The 19,576-nt window shown below is 41.3% G+C and overlaps 1 protein-coding gene across 5 annotated transcripts in view; it reads right to left on the minus strand.

The window, feature by feature from the left end:
• znf827 (zinc finger protein 827) overlaps positions 1–19,576 on the minus strand; it is a 119,379-nt gene that overhangs the window by 74,946 nt on the left and 24,857 nt on the right. For 4 of the 5 annotated variants that reach the window (XM_068041421.1, XM_068041406.1, XM_068041429.1 and 1 more), the window contains exons 3-5: positions 16,469–16,641; positions 12,671–13,163; positions 2,796–3,032 (exon numbers count right to left, since the gene is read on the minus strand). In XM_068041421.1, the coding sequence (XP_067897522.1) occupies positions 2,796–3,032; positions 12,671–13,163; positions 16,469–16,641 (903 nt within the window). The remainder of the gene's footprint in view (positions 1–2,795; positions 3,033–12,670; positions 13,164–16,468; positions 16,642–19,576) is intronic. The other variant, XM_068041413.1, reaches the window with a different exon arrangement.

A 19,576-nucleotide genomic window follows, 5' to 3' on the forward strand; every position in this document is an offset into this window, starting at 1 on the left:
TGGCTGAATCTTTTGGATTGAACAGATTAAGACGTATGATAATCACAGACGCTGGTGGATCTGGAGGTTTCTTCAGTGAAACAGCCTACAAATGGAGTAAACTAAATTACAGAGTCACACCTCATTATCTTTCACCTGCTGAAAGTTTGCCTCCAATATTGGTAGTGTTGCAAGAAATGCTGAAAAGTGGCAACGGCACCCACGTTAGTAGAATAGGGGTCTCCAAACTAATCAACCCAAATCTGGGAACTCCATTCTATTGTTTGTTAGTCCTGTTTGAATTTTGAGGGGCTGGAGCTTTGGGAAGAGCTGTATATGGGACTGTAACCTCACTTGTGAATAAATCCTAAATCAGAACCCCTAGATAGTGTCAACAACTTAAGATCAATACAATTGAATAGAACTTGGATTTAAACTTTTTTTTAATGCTGCCTCTAAGGCTCCATGGCAGGACCCTATGAAGGCCAGGAAAACCAAATTCTTAGACACCTGGAGAAAAATAACCCTTGTCCAAAACTAACAGCAAAAACTTTCCCAGTGCATGTACCATCTGGACACAAAGTGATTTATATTTATATAAAAACAGCTGGGCCACTGCTGCTGCCAAAGTGGCACGCCCATCTCTTACTAGCTGCAATGCCAACAGAATATGCATGGGAAGAGTTGCCCTACCCCTTAATCCTCCGAGCTGCTTTGTGCTGGCCTGGGAGGACTCTATGAAGATCTGCGGCATCTTTAATGCAAACAGCTGTCTAGAACGTCACTGGCTTTGATATCACAGGCACTGCAACTACGCACGTGCAGGAAGTGCGCCCTTTGAAGCTGCTGTGTGACTAAACACAGCCAAAAAACACTAGCAAAGAAAACAAAACAAAATGGGCCAGAGATTATGACCTAAAACTGTTAAACTCAATGCTGAGTCCAATAGACTGTAAAGTGCCCAGTTGAAAGATGAGGTGCAGTTCCTCGAGCATACGTTGAGCTTCACTGGAACACTACAGTTGGCCAAGGACAGAAATGTCAGCGTGGGAGCAAGGTGGAGAATTAAAAGACAGGCAACTGGAAGCTCGGGGTCATGCTGGCAGACTGAACGGAGGTGTTCCGTGAAGCTGTCACCCAGTTTGGTCTCCCTAATGTAGAGACCACATTGTGAGCAGCAAAAACAGTATACTAAATTAAAAGTACAAGTAAACCACTGTGTCACCTGGAAGGAGTATTTGGGGCCTTGGATGGTGAGCTGGTGGTGGTCTAAGGGTAGGTGTTGCATCTCCTGCACTTGCATGGAAAAGAGCAGTAGGAAAGGGTGGGGGTGTTGGGGGGTAACTGAGGAGTGAACCAGGGTACTGCAGAGGCAACAGTCTTTTCAGAATGCTGAAAAGGGGAGGGAAGATATGTTTGGTGGTGACATCACATTGGAGGTGGAGGAAATGGCAGAGGATGACGTGTTGAACACGAAGACTGGTCCTTTGTCAGCAAATTTCAAAGACATGCAACAAAAACATATTCAGCTGCAGTCCCAGTTCACCTCGCGTCGAAAGAAATCAAGAACTTGACAAAAAAAAAAGCTCTTTTATTAAGTTTGACCTGGAAAAATTGAGATAAAATACTCCAAGATACTGAGGGGCCAGTGGGTATTCAAACAAATTATAGAGACCGGGTCCCTGGAACTCTGACACTTTTAAACAATGTTTGTTTAGGCTGGGACCTGAGTTGTACCCAGTGCAGTCTGAAGTGACTGTAAGGGTTCTCCTACACGAAATGAGTTTTGTCTTTACCAAGATCTTCATGGACATGCACCTCATAGTTCAAAACTATCCCTAATTTAATACTAATAGACATCGACGCAGAAGCACAAAAATGGTAGTTTTTTTTTTAAACAAGTAGATCAGAAGACAGATAGAGTGCTAGATTGCTGGCAATATTTGATGAAAACCCCAGTGTGATTTGTTGCTTCTCACCAACATTGACAAACAGTTCAGGAAGTGTCATGAAAACTTTGGAAACCTATTTCAAGTGGCAGAGCAAATCTGCGGACACAGCCCAATGGATGAACAGCAGTGCAATAAATGTTACAAAAGCAAAATACTGCAGATGCTGGAAGTCTGAAATAAAAACAGAAAATGCTGGAAATACCCAGCAGGTCAAGCAGCATCAGAACAGATGAACAGAACACTGGTTCGGATGAAAGCTCACAGACCTGAAATGTTAACTATTTATCTCTCCACTGATGCTGCCAGACCTGCTGAGTATTTCCAGCATTTTCTGTTTTTATCCTCAATAAATATTGCTCTTTCAGCAGAGCATGGGAAGAAACAAGAAACTGAGCTGCAATAACATTAATAATGTATTAAAATAAGGATTTAAAAAAAAATTTCTCCATCAGCCTATTTTTCCTAGGTACGATCCCCTCTTGACTCTAATTTTTCCTTTATTTGCCCACTTGGCTTGACACCTTATAACTGACAGGTAAGGCTCCAGACCACCAATGATCATTTGGCAAACAGTCCCTGGAAGATGCCAGGTACCATCCAAGTATGACTTCATATTTCTTCTCCTCCTGATGCCCTTTCTCCCAGAAAGATACCAAAGCCTTTCAACTTCTCAACATAGCTTAGGTGGGGAGTGAATCACAACTCACAGTTGCATCCATCCCTGCTCCAGGATACTCAATGTTAGGCCTAACCCTTAAAGTTATATTCTAAACATACAAAAACAAGTCTGTTCAAAAACAAAAATAAACCATTGCAAAGATCAAGTGGCACATTTAAAACCAACACAAGATTCAAGATGAGTACCTGACAGTTTAAATAGCAGCTCTGATGCCACCTTACAAGACATGTCCTGGCTGAACAGTTCTGAAGCAGCAACTTCAGACATCTTCTTTGACTTCTCAGGAGGCTCCTGTGTCGCTGGGGGCTCATTACCAAACAGGTAACCAGATTGTGGTGGTAGAATAGAATCAGGTGGTGACCTCTCTTTAGGTTCATCTTTAGCTTTAAACTTTGGAGTTAAAGCTTCCCTTTGGTTTGCAGCTGTTAATTCAAAAGAGCAAAACACATGAGTACAGCACTATAGGCTATGGCTCTCCTTTACAGGTATATTGCATTTACTAACACATGGGCTACTCTACAGATAGTTGATCTGTTACAAATCATGTATAGAGCCTTATTTGATACTTCTGATGTTCAAAAAAACACTCTCAAGGTGGTGACTGATATCAGTTCCATGGGCAGTTGAAGCCCTATAATAGGATCATTGGAAATAGGTGCAGGAAGAGGCCATTCAGCCCATCAAGCCTGCTCCTCCATTCAAACAGATCATGGCTGATGATCTACCTCTACGCCATTTCTCCCCACTGTTCCCATAACTCTTGATGTCATTAGTATCCAGAAATCTATTCATTTCTGTCTTGAACATGGCCAAAGCTTCAGCAGCCTCTGGCGTACTGAATTCCACAGATTCACCACCCTCTGAGTAAAGAAATTCTTCCTCATCTCAGTCATAGATGGCCTGCCTCTTATTCTGAGACTGTGTCCCCTGGCTCTGGATTCACCAGCCAGAGGAAACATCCAATCCACATTTAACCTGTCACACCCTGTAAGAATTTTCTAAGTTTCAATGAGATCACCTCTCATTCTTCGAAAGTCTAGAGAATACAGGCCCAGTTTCTGCAATCTCTCCTCATAAGACAATCCCACCATCCCATGGGGAAATGGTGGTGTAATGCTAATGTCACAGGACTAGTAATCCAGACACCCAGACTAATGCCCTGGGGACACGGGTTCAAATCCCACCATAGGAGCTCGTGGAATTTAAATTCAATTAATTAATAGAAATCTGGAATTGAAAGCTGGTCTCTATAATGGTGCCAGGAAACAATCGATTGTTATAAAAAAAAAAATCTGGTTCACTAACGTCCATGAGGGAAGGAAATCTGCTGTACTTACCCGGTCTGGCCTACATGTGACTCCAGACCCACTGCAATGTGGTTGACTCTTAACTGCCCTCTGAAATGGCCCAGCAAGTCACTCACTTCAAGGGCAATTAGGGATGGGCAACACTTGCTGGCTTTGCCAGCAATGCCCACATCTCATGAAATAATGAAAAAAAGTCTGGTGAACCTCTGTTGCACTCCCTCTATGGTAAGTATATTTCTTCCTTAGATAAGGAGACCAAAACTGTACACAATACTCCAGGTACAGTCTCACCAAGCCTTTATACAATTGCAGCAAGACATCTTACTCCTGTACTCAAATCCCCTTGCAATGAAGGTCGACATACCATTTGCCTTCCTAATTGCTTGCTGCACCTGCATACTAGCTTTTAGTGATTCATGAACAAGGACACCCTTTGGACATCAACACTTCCCAACCTCTCACCATTTAAAAAATACTCTGCCTCTGTTTTTTCTACCAAAGCGGATCACTTCATACTTATTCACATGATATTCCATCTGCCATGTTCTTGCCCATTCACTTAGCCTGTCCAAATCCCCTTGAAGCCTCCTTGCATCCTCCTCACAACTTACATACCCACTTAGTTTTATGTCATCAGCAAATTTGGAAATATTACAATTGGTCCCCACATCCAAATAATTTATAAAGATTATGAACAGCCGTGGCCCAAGCACTGATCCTTGTGGTACCCCACGAGTAACAGCCTGCCATCCTGAGAATAACCCATTTATTTCTACTCTGCTTTCTGTCTGTTAACCAATTCTCAATTCATTGCAGTATATTACCCCAATCCCATGAGCGCTAATTTTATTTACTAACCTCCTGTGTGGGACCTTATCAAAAGCCTTCTGAAAATTCAAATACACCACATTCATTATCTCCTTTATCTATGCTACAAGTAACATCCTCAAAAAACTACAAGTTTGTCAAATATGACTTTCCTTTCACAAATCCATGTTGAATCAGCCCAATCATATTTTCCAAATGTCCAATTAGCTCATCTTTTGTAATAGATTTGAACATTTTCCCAGTCACTGACGTCAAACTAACAGGTCTGTTGTTCTCAGATTTCTTTCTCGCTCCCTTCTTAAATAGGGTAGTTACATTTGCTACTTTCCAGTCTTCAGGAACCCTTCCAAAATCTATAGAATTTTGGAAGATAACCACCAATGCATCCACTACCTCTATAGTCACCTCCTTCAATACTCTGGGATGTAGCTCATCTGGGTCCAGGGGATTTATCAACCTTCAATCCAATTAATTTTTCGAGTACTACCTCTTGATAATAATTTCTTTCAGTTTCTCATATTTACAAGTCTCTTGGTTCCCTAGTATTGCTAGGAGATTTTCTGTTGTCTTCCTCTGTGAAGACAGACACAAAGTAATTGTTCAGTCTCTCTGCCATTTCCTCATTCTCCACCACAAATTCTCCTGTCTCCACCTGCAATGGACCCACTTTCGTCCTTGCTAACAGTTTCCTTTTCACATGCCTAAAGAAGCTTTTACAGTCTGCCTTTATGCTTCTAGCCAGCTTGCAGTCATATTCCCTTTCTTTAACAGTTTCTTGGTCCTCCTTTGTTGGACTCTAAATTGCTCTAATCCTCAGGCTTACCACTTTTTCTGGTGACCTTATAAGCCACATCCTTTGACCTAATGCAATCTTTAACATCTTGTTAGCCACTTTTGATTCACCTTTCCTTCAAAGTGTGTTGTTCTATCACGTGTGAACAGAGAAAGGCTGATTTACAAACTAGCCCAGCAGGAGTGTACATTGGGAGTCTAGGTGCATCCGCCATAATTTTCTGTCGATTTAAACAAATAAGTGGAAATCCATGTGGAACGAAGACCTGAATTCCCAACATGCATTCTTGGTGGAAGAATCTTCATGCCACTAAGCATGGAGCGGAGTTTCATAAAAATAGCCTTACAATGTTGGCAGGGAACATTGCCAACTGAACGGAAACCAGTCCTCACCCAGTGTCTGCACTTCAGAGGTTACCATTTGGAAAGGCACCTATGAACATACGAATTAGGTGCAGCAGTAGGCCACTCGACCCCTCGAGCCTGCTCCGTCATTCAATAAGTTCATGGCTGAACTGATTACTTCACATTTCCACCTACCCCCGATAAACTTCCACCCCCTTGCTCATCAAGAATTTATCTAACCTTGCCTTAAAAATATTCAAAGACTCTGCTTCCACTGCCTTTTGAGGAAGAGAATTCCAAAGACTCACGACCTTGAGAGAAAAAATTTCTCCTCATCTCTGTCTTAAATGGGCGACCCCTTATTTTTCAACAGTGACACCTTGTTCTAGATTCTCCCACAAGGGGAAACATCCTTTCCACATCCACCCTGTCAAGACCCCTCAGGATCTTATATGTTTCAATCAAGTCGCCTCTTACTCTTCTAAATTCCAGCGAATACAAGCCTACCCTTTCCAATCTTTCCTCATAAGACAGCCCACCCATTCCAGGTATTAGTCTAATAAACCTTCTCTGTACTCTCTCCAACATATTTACATCCTTCCTTAAATAAGGAGACCAGTACTGTACATAGTACTCCAGATGTGGTCTCACCAATGCCCTGTATAGCTGAAACATAACCTCCCTACTTTTGCACAGCACAATTACAATGCACTCAATAAACTGGCCAACTCAAAGCGGACTATATTTCAAACCTAGGACCCCTCAGGTCTATACGGTTCAGCATTCCAAACATATATTAAAACATTGAGCCATTTGTAAAACGTCAGGCTCCAATTTATTATGCATTACTGAGCCTATTCATGCAACAACATATTCGGGATTAATTGAATTTCTTTCTCATCTTTTCATGTTGACATTTGAGTTCTGAACTTTTAATTTGTATAACTTTTAAAAAAAATAAATATGAATCTCATTCTCCCATTCTGAAGCATTTCCCCCTTTAACCTTCACATCATCTGCAGACAGGAAAAAGTTAGGCAAATGACTTGACCTCTTGAATTGGTGAAGAGGTTGTACAAGACTGTTAAGGTGAATCTTCTTTCAGAATATTATTTCAAATTCAGCTCAGCTCAGAATGTCAGACCAGAGGAATAAATTTAAATTAATGACATGTAATTTAAACAAATATTCAGATCAACAAGCAACTCAGAAGAAACTAAAAATTAGGGACATTCAGAAAAAGGGTGGGTGCTGAAATTGTGCGTTCAGTTGCTAGAGAATTTGAGCTTCTACAGGCCCAATGGCCTTTTCTCATACTCAACTTTTAATTACTTAATCATGTACGATTTTCCCTTCCTGTGCGACAGTGTCTAACTGAGATGGCAATTGATGAATCATTGACTTGTTTTACCTGTTTTTGGTTCAGAGTATTGTCAGGCAAACCATCTGCCAAGAATCAGGAAAATTAATTTTGCCACATGAACATTGATTTTGGACTGCTGTTGAATAAAGAACTTGCTTTAAAAGAATAATTGGTGACTTGGACTGGAGAGAGACATTAGCATATCAACTGACAGTACCTCAAAAGGACAAAGGGGCTACTCCTGCTCCAACTTAATCCACAATGGACTTTTGATTATCAGACATTCCAGGCTAACTGCTAAAATGGCAGAATAGACTGATGTGGTCAGACAGTTTGGGTCACATGACTAACTGTTGGAGTTTTTTTGAATTTGGACTTCCAACAAGGAATTTGAAATCAGAAAGCTGCTTTCTCCTGGACGGAGAACACCTCTCTCCTGTCTGCTCTCATCTCGCTCTCACCAGTTTCAGAAACCATTGAAGACACATGAACCCCAAGAGAAAAAAGCTCCTACAGTAAACAAGGTTTAAGAACAAAAAGCTAAACTACTTACAAAAGGACTAGTGAGCTTGAAGCACAGTGAAGAAACTCTTCTGATATTGCCTCAAATCTCTCCATTTTATTTTTCTTCTGCTCTTTTCTGTCCCTATTTGCATGTGTGTATCGCATGTGCATGCTAGCATAGGCGCACGTATATCCATAGGTGTTAACTGTATTAGAGTTTAAGTTTAAGGTTTAATAAATTTCATTTTTCTTCTTTAAACTTAAGAAAGCCTGTTTATGCTCATTTCTTCGCCTTATAATTGGAAAGTGACGAACAAGGATACACCAAGGGGGAGCTCAAAACACCGTTTAAAATTAAATGTTGTTACAATAAGACCAGGTGAAGACACCTATCTCACCTTGTAGTAATAGTATTCATACAATATCCACAACCTAATTATCGATCAGAATTTTCACAGGACAAACCTTCTACAGCACATCAGTTAATTGCAAGGCTAGCATCAATTGCCTTCTGTCTGACTAATCAACTTCACAGCCCAAGAAAGAAAGAATGAATTAAGTTTGCCACTTGTGTCACATTCATCTTAATTCCTGCACCATATATCGAAAGATATAACATACATGCAAGACCAAAATTTGGGGATCCTCAATTATCTGCCAATTTCCATTATCCTTCAGAAATAAGCACTCCCCCTGTCCCCAACCTTATGTGACATAATGAAGGTTCCACTACATCTGGATGCATTGCACCTCTCCAGTCCCCTCATTTTTTGTAACTATTTACTAGCCATAATTTAATTATATAAATTTCCGCCACGTCCGGCGTGATGCCACTACCAAACACATCTGCCCCTCCTCTGTCAGCATCCCAAAGGGATCGTTCCCTCCATGACCCCCACCACCTTGTCCCCTTCCCACGGCACCTTCCTGTGCAATCGCAGGAGGTGCAATACCTCCTCTCTCCTCACTATCCAAGGTCCCAAACACTCCTTTCAGGTGAAGCAGCGATTTACTTGTACTTCTTTCAATTTAGTATACTGTATTCGCTGCTCACAATGTGGTCTCCTCTACATTGGGGAGAACAAACACAGATTGGGTGACCACTTTGCAGAACACCTCCGCTCAATCCCAAAGCATGACCCCGAGCTTCCGGTTGCTTGCCATTTCAACACACCGCCCTGCTCTCAAGCCCACATCTCTGTCCTGGGCTTGCTGCAGTGTTCCAGTGAACACCAACGCAAGCTCGAGGAACAGCATCTCATTTACCGATTAGGCAAGTTACAGTCTGGACTGAACATTGAGTTCAATAATTTCAGAGCATGACAGGCCCCCCTTTTTATTTTCAGTTTTATTTCTTTTTTCTTTTAGTTTGTTTCATCATTCATTTTTCTTACCATGTGCCTGCCCACTGTTTTTTTCATGTTTGTGCTTTGGGCCAGGGCTATTCACCTTTCTGTCCATTGACACCCGCTCTGCACTAATGCTTTGTCTTTCAACACACCATCAACATACCATTTGCCTTTGCTCCATGACCTTCTGGTCAGTTATTCTGCGACACTGCCCTATCAACACCTTCACATTTGCTTTCTCTTGCCCCACCCTCGCTTTATTTGCTTAAAACCTATTACATTTCTAACCTTTGCCAGTTCTGAAGAAGGGTCACTGACCTGAAACGTTAACTCTGCTTCTCTCTCCACAGATGCTGCCAGACCTGCTGAGTATTTCCAGCATTTCTTGTTTTTATTTCAAAATTTAGTTATACTTTGGATATATTCAAAATACATTTATGAATATTTAAGATACCTAAAGTTCATAACAATCTAGCTCTTTCTCCCACCCCATCTCCTACACCAATTAAACTTCAGTACAGCAGCAGGTAGATTTTGAACGTTCTAACCACCACTGGGCAACTTGACGCACCATAATCATGCAAATCTCAAATCACCAGGAAGCTGATGCCAAAAGAGGGACATCCAAGTGTAGAAGTACAAGCCAGAAGTTTCATACATAGCAAATTTTTGAAATCATGTGCACCTGCTTAGTTAGTTTCAACTTTAGACCACATTAATTTCAACCCACAGAAGTCCTCGAGGCAGCCAACATCCCCAGCTTATACACACTACTGAGTCAGCGGCCCTTGAGATGGCTTGGCCATGTGAGCCGCATGGAAGATGGCAGGATCCCCAAAGACACATTGTACAGCGAGCTCGCCACTGGTATCAGACCCACCGGCCGTCCATGTCTCCGCTTTAAAGACGTCTGCAAACGCGACATGAAGTCCTGTGACATTGATCACAAGTCGTGGGAGTCAGTTGCCAGCGTTCGCCAGAGCTGGCGGGCAGCCATAAAGGCGGGGCTAAAGTGTGGCGAGTCGAAGAGACTTAGCAGTTGGCAGGAAAAAAAGACAGAGGCGCAAGGGGAGAGCCAACTGTGTAACAGCCCCGACAAACAAATTTTTCTGCAGCACCTGTGGAAGAGCCTGTCACTCTAGAATTGGCCTTTATAGCCACTCCAGGCACTGCTCCACACGCCACTGACCACCTCCAGGCGCTTACCCATTGTCTCTCGAGATAAGGAGGCCAAAGAAGAAGAAGAATTTCAACCTACTATACATGCAACGATTGCCTTTAAAAGGCATATTATTTTACATGCACATAATTGACAAGTAAATTACTGTATATAGTACGTTTTAATTTGAAAAATGTTCATACAAAGTGAAGCTTGTGTCGATATTCATTAGTTCTATAAGAGACTATGCTCAGAACAGTGTGGAGAAATTATTCTGGCGTCATGGTCCTGTAGTTTTATTTTTCTCTGGGGAATATGCGGTTTGCCTTTAAGGCTGGCAAAGGATCAGTACTGCTTCAAAAAACCAGCAAGCCTCAGGAATTAAAGAAAATGTATTTTCAGTTGCCGTTGGACACAACCAGTTGGAGACTGCGCTTCAAAGGGTGCATTCTCGTTACCATGGGAACAGCTACTGGGATTGAGCATCATGCGATACATTTGTTACAATTCAATTTTGAACTGGCTTTTTAGTGGAAGACAGTCTGTTCTAACAGGGAAAGCACTCACAGACAGCCGATGTTAGCACATGAAAAAAGAGCTCTCAACCATTTAAACTGAAGGAAGAGAATTTTAGTCTGTTTAATTACCTCTCAAAATTCTAAAAAATGTCAAGCCAAAACAGAGATCCCTGATAATTTGAACTGAAGGAAGGAAAGTTAGACTGTGACAATCTTTTATCCCTCAAAAACTCTAAAGTCAGATTGATTCTATTGAAAGTGTTCGCAAGTTGTTAATTGTTGAAATCCATCGCGGAAGGAGGAAGCATCGCTTACTGCTGGAGTTAGACTACGGACTGTTCTACAGTGGAAGAACCTTTTCTCCCCATTGGAAGGCTGTGATGACTTGAAGCAACATCAAACTGTAAATTTGCAAGGAATCTATTTTTTTTTTATTTTAAATGTTGTTTATATCTTAGTAGTGTTTAAGAACTTAGTTTTTCTAATTAAACAGTTAATTTGTTGATTTAAAGACACCTGGTTTGGTTAGCCTCATTCAAGGATTAATAGATGGTATAATTTGGTTAGGTCTTTCTTTAACTTGGAAACTTTTAAATATGTTAGGCGATCTGTGCAGCGATGGGATTGAACAGTGCGTTTCTCCCACCACAATCAGAATCGTATATTTTGATTGGGAGCTTTGATTGGAGTGATCGGTCGTAACACTGGTCAGAGGTCCAAGTGTTGTCTCATACATATATAAAAAGGTACTACTGAGGAACAGTAGTTGCTAGGCTGCAGAATTATGTAACCGTAGTTCTCACATGTATATTACTAATCATAAAGTGCAGTTTTAATGTACTCATGTACATTTAATTTGGTTTTACGCTACTACAAATGTATCAACAGTGGCATAGCAAATTTTATAGAAAAATTGGGAGACAGAACAGAAATTATAAGCTATAGACTGGCCCCACCACATACCCGAACAGTGGCCCTCCTGTACCCTATATTTTTCTGTTATTGGTCCAGTTTCAGAATGTTATGGGCAAAAAAGTTCCACTAATCCCATCCAATTTAATTATATTGCCAGACATAATACAGACCAGTTCTTTGGAAGTTTTTGATCACTGTAACAAAGAAAAGTATTACACTGAATATCCCAGAACATTACTTAAGTTGGGTATCAAGGTACAGCAGCACTATAATAGAGATAAGGTTGACAGTCTCAGCATATTACAGCATTTTACAATGTTAACAAATCACAAATGCTATAAAACAGGAACACAAATCTGGGTTAATGAGAGTTAAGCCCTTGCAAAATTAAGGAACTTTAAGCTTTCTCAGGACCAGTTGTTCAAATTTATAACAGAAAATGCTGCACAAAATAACTCCTGAAGTGAGGCTGACCTAACAGAGGGATGGAGTTAGAGGAAATATTTGCCATTTTACAGTAATAGTAAAATGTATTCTAACATACTTGCAGTATTTGTATGTGGGGAAATATACTGAATACTTTTAGAAGAACAGGAGTAGGCCATTCAGCCTCTCAAGCCTATTCCACCATTCACTAGATAAATGGTTGATCTGTACTTCAACCTGTCTTTGATCCATATCCGGACACCCTGAACCAGTAAAAAGGTTGTCACACAAATATGAAAATTTCAATTGACCCAACCTTTTAAGGCATAGAATTCCGGATTTTCACAGATATCCCTTCTAAATAGCCTAGCTTACTGGATACAATAGAGAAATACACAAATTATGATTACCTCTTTTCCAATTCAAGAATACCTAAACAAGCTCTGATTTTTGATTTTTTAAATCATAAAAATTCAGCAACTGTCTTCAAAGGGTTAAAAACACCAGTTGAAAAGAAAAACGAAGTTAAGTTTAAGCACAAGAAATTGAAATACCTGATAACTTCAGGAGAAAATCTGTTGCAGAAATGTCTTGGCTAAAGGGAAACACTTTTTGGGTGGCTGTAAGGTCAGATGGTTCTGATGGATTTGTTGTACCCTGCTGTATTGCTTCTGGTCTTTTGCCAAACACATGACTATCTGGTAGTGACACACTGGTGACATTCACATCACTGGGTTCCTCCTTAACTGGTTTCAGTAGAACAGCAGTTTCCTTGCAATTTTCTACTGTTGTTTCATACAAAAGATGGTCCTGAATTTTTAATGTATTCGCAAGTAATTCTGTTCCCTTTTTCTTCTTATCAGCAGCCTCATTAGAAAGTGGCCTTTTGACTTCAGATTCAGTAATCTCTTCTTTGACCTTCACCTCCGTTCTGGGAAAGTGCTGATGACAGCGCATGTGGAGTTTTAAACTGAAATGACGAGATGAGGTGAAAGGGCAAAGCTCACAGTGGAACGTTTCCCCTCTGTCCTGGTGCTGATGAACCTGCTGATTGACAAAGTTGTTTGAAAAGGGAACGCAAGAACATAAAAAAAGCTTCCAATATAAACCTTTGCCCTCACCCTTTCACAATTAAACACACAGATATACTCACTTCAGAGTGTCATTTTAGCGAAAGAAACAATCTACTCAAGACAAAGAATCAAATGTGCTGGCTGAATCAACAAAAAAAAGTGTACAACTGCTTCTAGTCTCAAATTCCTGTACAATTGATTATCCGTGACTTTGCCAAGCATCGCTGGTTAAAACAGAAAAATCTATTTGAAAAACAATTGGGACAAGAAACTTTCTAATGTCAACTGAAAAGACACATATATTTTACAGAAAATAAATGTTGGGGCGTGTTACAAGGTGAGGGAATCAAATAAACTCAAAGGAACACCAAAATTTCACCTAAACCAGAGAGCTTGCCTGCCGCAGTAGCATCCATTATATCATGCAAAATTTCCATTTCAAAACAAGTTTCCATTTTAACCAATGTTTCCTATTGGCAACTTGTATAGATTTACCACAATTTTCTTTCTTTTTTTAAAATCACAACTAAAGTCCACAGAAGTTTGCAGTACATGGTTGCCTCATTTGGCAGAAGTTTTAATCTCATCTTCCATGATGGCACTGGTTAGAACAAGATTATACTTGCAGCTTACAAATCAGAATGCTGAACTAAAATAAATACAGACACGCTATGAACTCAAAGTTTGTGACTCTTGGTGCAACCAGTAAAAAGGACATTCTGGTGAAGCCAAGGCTCATTTTAAGATATTTCCCCCATTCTGCTGCATCGGGTTGCACTGCAAACTACTCTCTTGTCCAAGAATAGTTGTCCAAAGCAGTTGTTTACTGAATATGGGGAACAAACTCTCCCTTCTATTCTCCATCCCAATAGTACTACTCTGATCATGTTCTCACTTTGGCAATTACTCAGAGATTGAGAAATCAGTAGATAAAGAATCCAGGTCCTGCCAATCTATGGGGCAGCTGGTTGGTACTGCACCTTTGCAGCGTTTCCGATATTATAAAAGTTAAATCATGCTGCATTTTAACCAACTTCATAACTACAGTACTTTATCAGAAGAAACAGTCACCTGACTATTTTATGATCCTTTCTCTTGGCTCACTGCAGCTATTGGCTTTGCACAGTGGACTGCAGCTGTTAAAGAATCGACATTCGGTTACTGTACATGTGCACACTTTTATAGCTACTCCTGTGTTCATATCCACACAGATAGTTGTCCGGAAATAACACCAACTTCATCTGATTGGCAGTTAAAGGTTGGTTGGCTTTTTTGTGAAATTAAATTGTATCATTTAATGAATCGGTACAGTTTATTTCTGGCATTCATTTTTGCTTTGATGTTCTAGATATTAATCAATCAAAATCATGGCACTCTACCATAAATCAGATTACAGGCATGTTAAAATATTGATCAATATTTGAATACTTTCAATCTGATATTTTGCAGTTAAGTTTGCTTAAAGAAAAGAAAAGCACTTGATTTTCAGTTCAAATTTCAATTGAACAAGTGACTCAAAATCTATTTTTTCTTCACGTCCCCAAAGTTAAATATTAGTTCCATGCTCAGGTTTATTACCCAGTTAAATGTACATCTGGTCTGAGCTGTTAAATATTCTCTTTCAGGATAGCAATGTTCCCCTGGTTTGGGGGAGGTATGGAGAACTGGCAGAGCTTCTACCCTCGATCACTGTGCAGCAACCCCTGTTGGGGTGTGGGTGGCGGGGGTGAAAGCATGTGCATGTTAAGACAGAAGCCAGCTCAACTATGATCCCCACCCGAATCAAGTAGCTTGTTGACCACTTTCTGTCTAAGTTTCACAAGAAGAATGGTCACTTGGAGAGGTATCAGAAGACAACCAGTGCCCATGGAACTGTACCCCAGAAATGTCTTCAGGAAAGTGGCAGGCAAGAAGCTCGGATAAAAATAGTAACTTTCAATTCTGCAGATTACGATAAAATATGTCTGTAGTTTGCTGTCATTTTAAATTCCCTGTAATCTTAGTTTTAGGACCACTGGCATGCTAGACCCCCACCACCTGCCAAGAATGAGGCATATTAATTTCACCACATGGACACTAAATTTCAAACTGTTGCTAAAGTGAAGAAAGGGCTTGTTTAAAAAAAATCACCAGGGCCTTGGCTGGAAAACATGTTTTGCATACTAACAGCCAGTGCTGGGAAGGTCAAAGGGGCTATTCCCTGCTCCAATTTAAATCAACATTAGACTTTGAGCACCAGGTATTGTGTGTAAGAGGAGACATTCCAGGGTCAGCTAAGACCAATAAATCAACAAACAGATGTGGTCAGACCAGCTAGTCAGATGACTAACCTGCTTGGCAACCTGGGTTTTTCTGAATTGGACCAACAGTTTGAACTCAGAGTGTCTGTTTGCTCCTGGACTGAAAAGACCTCTCCAGGCTGGCTCGCCACAGCCTCTCCTGTCTGCTCCCACCTCTTTCTCATGGAACTCCAAAACCGACTGAGGACACATGAACCCCAAGAGAGAAAAGTCTCCTACAGCGAACAAGGTTCAAGAATACTGGGCCCCAACGAAAAGCAAGATCCACCTACAATCAAGGACCCTACAGTGAAGATCCGTAACAAAAACCCTCTTCAGAGATTGCCTCAAACTTTTCCACTTTATTTCTTCTGCTCTGTTCTGTCTCTCTCTGCATGTGTGTATCACATATGCATGCTCGTGTGGGCGCGTCGTGTATCCGTAAGCGTTAACCAAATAAGAACAAAGTTCAAGTTTAATAAATTTCAACCTTTCTTCTTTAAACCCAAGGAAACCTGCTTGTGCTGGTTTCTTTGCCTTATAATTGGAAAGCGGCAAACAAGGATTCACCAAGCGGGAGCTAAAAACAAGGTGTGTTTAAAATTAAAACCCTGTTACGGTAAGAACAGGTGAAGGTTGAGAGGGAATGCTAGACCCCTTTCTCACCTGGTCCTAACAACCACATTTACACAGCCATTCTTGGCCCATATGGTCAACTTCTGCTCCTAGTTCTTATTTTTGTAGGAATTGCTTTGGAGAAACTACAGAATAGCCTTCTGACCGTTGGCCTTCTAGGATTGAGATGAAAATTCTAATTAAACATCGCCATGATTGTCAGCAGTTACCGAAGTTACATTTCTTATTCAAAACATTTACACTGTATTCCAAAATCCAACAGGAAAGAACACTGGGAATGCAAAATCCAATCAACTTTCAGCAGCAAAACTAAGTAAAAAGAGTGTATTTAGATTTACAAAACTATGTCCTCACTTCATTGTACCTTCATGTGTGATTTCAGATTGTCCTTGCGTGCGCAGCGGAATGGACAGAGTGGACACTGGTGACTTTTTAGCCCTGTGTGAATCACCATATGGCGTTTCCAGTAGCTTTTGCGTTTTATAACCAGACCACAAATTGGACACTGGAAGGATTTTCCTCCCTCTTCCTCGGAAACTGTAGAGGAAAACAAACTTCAAGTAATTGTCACTGAAGTAATACAATTCAATCTGGACCACAGATCAGCAGAAAGATTTCAAAGATTTCCTTTTTGAGGGAAGAGCAGCAGAGTTATTGAAGCCTGCTCTTGATTCGGTTTTACGAAGTTACTCTTTCCAACACCAAGAACTAAGAAATCCATTCTGATTTGTGTACAGTAGAGTAACGCGGTATGATTTTTAAATCACAACAACTTGCATTTATCCAGCACCCTTAATGTTGATAAAATACCTCCAGACGCTTTAGCGGTGTAAGATGTATGTCAAGTCAAAGGAAACGATATTAGGATGGGTACACCAAAAGCTTGTGTCAAGAAGGAGTGCCTTAAAGGAAGACAGAGGGGTGGAAAGGCAGTGGAGTTTAGGGAAGGAATTCCAGAGCGTGGGGTGTTAGGTGGCTGAAAGGTGTCAATGGTGAGGCAAAGGTGGAAGGGATGCACAAGAGGACAGAGTCAGAGGAATGGAGTGTTTGAGGGGGCAAGAGGAAGTTACAGAGATAGGGAGGGGCAAGACCATGAAGGGCTTTAAACACAAGAAAGAGATTTTAAAATTTGAGGCACTAGGGGACCAGAAGCCAACATAAGTCAGTGAGGCCAAGGGTGAGTGAGCCTTGGTGCAGCACAAAATACAAGCAGCAGAGTTTTGAATGTGAAGTTTAGAGAGAATGGGAGGACACTGGAATCTTCAAGTCTGGAGGTGATAAAAGGACAGATTAGGGTTTCAACAGCTGATGGGCTGAGGCAGAGGAAGAGGTACGTGGTCATGGAGGTGGAAACAGGCTATTTTTCTTGTTCATAAAAGCAAAGTACTGCAGATGCAGGAAATCTGAAATAAAGACAAATGCTGGAAATACTCAGCAGGTCTGGCAGCATCTGTGGAGAGAAGCAGAGTTAACGTTTCAGCTCAGTGACCCTTCATCAGAACTGGCAAAGGTTAGAAATGTAATAGGTTTTAAACATGTAAAGCAGGAATGGGGCAAGATAACAAAAGTGAAGGTGTTGATAGAACAAGGTCACAGAGAATAACTGACCAGAAGGTCATGGAGCAAAGGCAAACAGTATGTTAATGGTGTGCTGAAAGACAAAGCGTTAGTGCAGAGAGGATGCTAATGGACAGAATAATGAACAGCCATGGCCCAAAGCACAAACATGAAAAGAATAGTGGGCAGACACAGGGTAAGAAAAATGAATGATGAAACAAACTAAAATAAAATCATTTTTCTTACCCTGTGTCTGCCCACTGTTTTTTTTCATGTTTGTGCTTTGGGCCATGGCTGTTTATATTTCTGTCCATTAACATCCTCTCTGCACTAACGCTTTGTCTTTCAAAACACCATTAACATACCGTTTGCCTTTGCTCCATGACCTTCTGGTCAGTTATTCTCTGTGACCTTGTTCTATCAACACCTTCACTTTTGTTATCTTGCCCCATTCCCGCTTTACATGTTTAAAACCTATTACATTTCTAACCTTTGCCAGTTCTGATGAAGGGTCACTGAGCTGAAACGCTAACTCTGCTTCTCTCTCCACAGATGCTGCCAGACCTGCTGAGTATTTCCAGCATTTCCTGTTTTTATTTCAGTCTTTCTTATGGAGCTTGGAGCTCAGCTAAGGGTCGAATGGGATGTTGGAAGTTGCAAACAGTCTGGTTCTGCCAAAGATGATGGCTGGAGTGGGAAATGGAATTGGTGGCAAAGGTAGGGAGTTTGTGATGGGGTTGGGGGTCAAAAGTGATATCTTCACTGTTCCCAGAGTTCAACTGGAGGAAGTAGGGGCTCCACCAAGATGGATGTTAAACAAACAAACAATCTGACAACTCACTCTGGGAACAGACACCATGAGATGGGACCAAAAATAATACAGATTTGTAATTTTATAACATTTCCATTTTGGAAAAATACTCTCATCTGTTTCTTTCGGATATTGTTCCAATATGTGATGGGAAAACTTGGGCAGTACTGCACTCCATTATTGAAAAGTCTCCTGATATTCATTGCATAGGTTCACACAAGCAGAATTAGATTATATACATATTAAAAAAGGGTACCCTCAAATTGAAAGCAATGTAGAGGGGCATCTGTTGTTCACGGCATTTCTCCTGCAGCTGACGAAGGGAAAACAGCATGTCAACGGTCGATCTCTCTGCACGAAAGCCACACTGTGCCTCAGGGTAGACGCGCTCGGCCAGCTTCTGGAGCCTGTTCAGAGTGACTCGAGCAAAGACTTTCCCCACTATGCTGAGCAGGGAGATTCCACGGTAGTTGTTGCAGTCACCGCGGTCACCTTTGTTTTTATAGAGGGTGATGATATTGGCATCGCGCATGTCCTGGGGTACTGCTCCCTCGTCCCAGCACAGGCATAGCAGTTCATGTAGTGCTGAGAGTATAGCAGGCTTGGCACTCTTGATTATTTCAGGGGTAATGCTGTCCTTCCCAGGGGCTTTTCCGCTGGCTAGAGAATCAATGGCATCACTGAGTTCCGATTTGGTTGGCTGTATGTCCAGCTCAACCAAAGCCTTTGACCTCGTCAGCAGACGCGGTCTCTTCAGACTACTAGAAAAGATTGGATGCCCACCAAAGCTACTAAGTATCATCACCTCATTCCATGACGATATGAAAGGCACAATTCAACATGGTGGCTCATCAGAGCCCTTTCCTATCCTGAGTGGCGTGAAACAGGGCTGTGTTCTCGCACCCACACTTCTTGGGATTTTCTTCTCCCTGCTGCTTTCACATGCGTTCAAGTCTTCTGAAGGAGGAATTTTCCTCCACACAAGATCAGGGGGCAGGTTGTTCAACCTTGCCCGTCTAAGAGCGAAGTCCAAAGTACGGAAAGTCCTCATCAGGGAGCTCCTCTTTGCTGACGATGCTGCTTTAACATCTCACACTGAAGAGT

The sequence above is a fragment of the Heterodontus francisci genome, chromosome 1, assembly GCF_036365525.1.
Source record: "Heterodontus francisci isolate sHetFra1 chromosome 1, sHetFra1.hap1, whole genome shotgun sequence".
Taxonomy (NCBI): Eukaryota; Metazoa; Chordata; class Chondrichthyes; order Heterodontiformes; family Heterodontidae; genus Heterodontus; species Heterodontus francisci.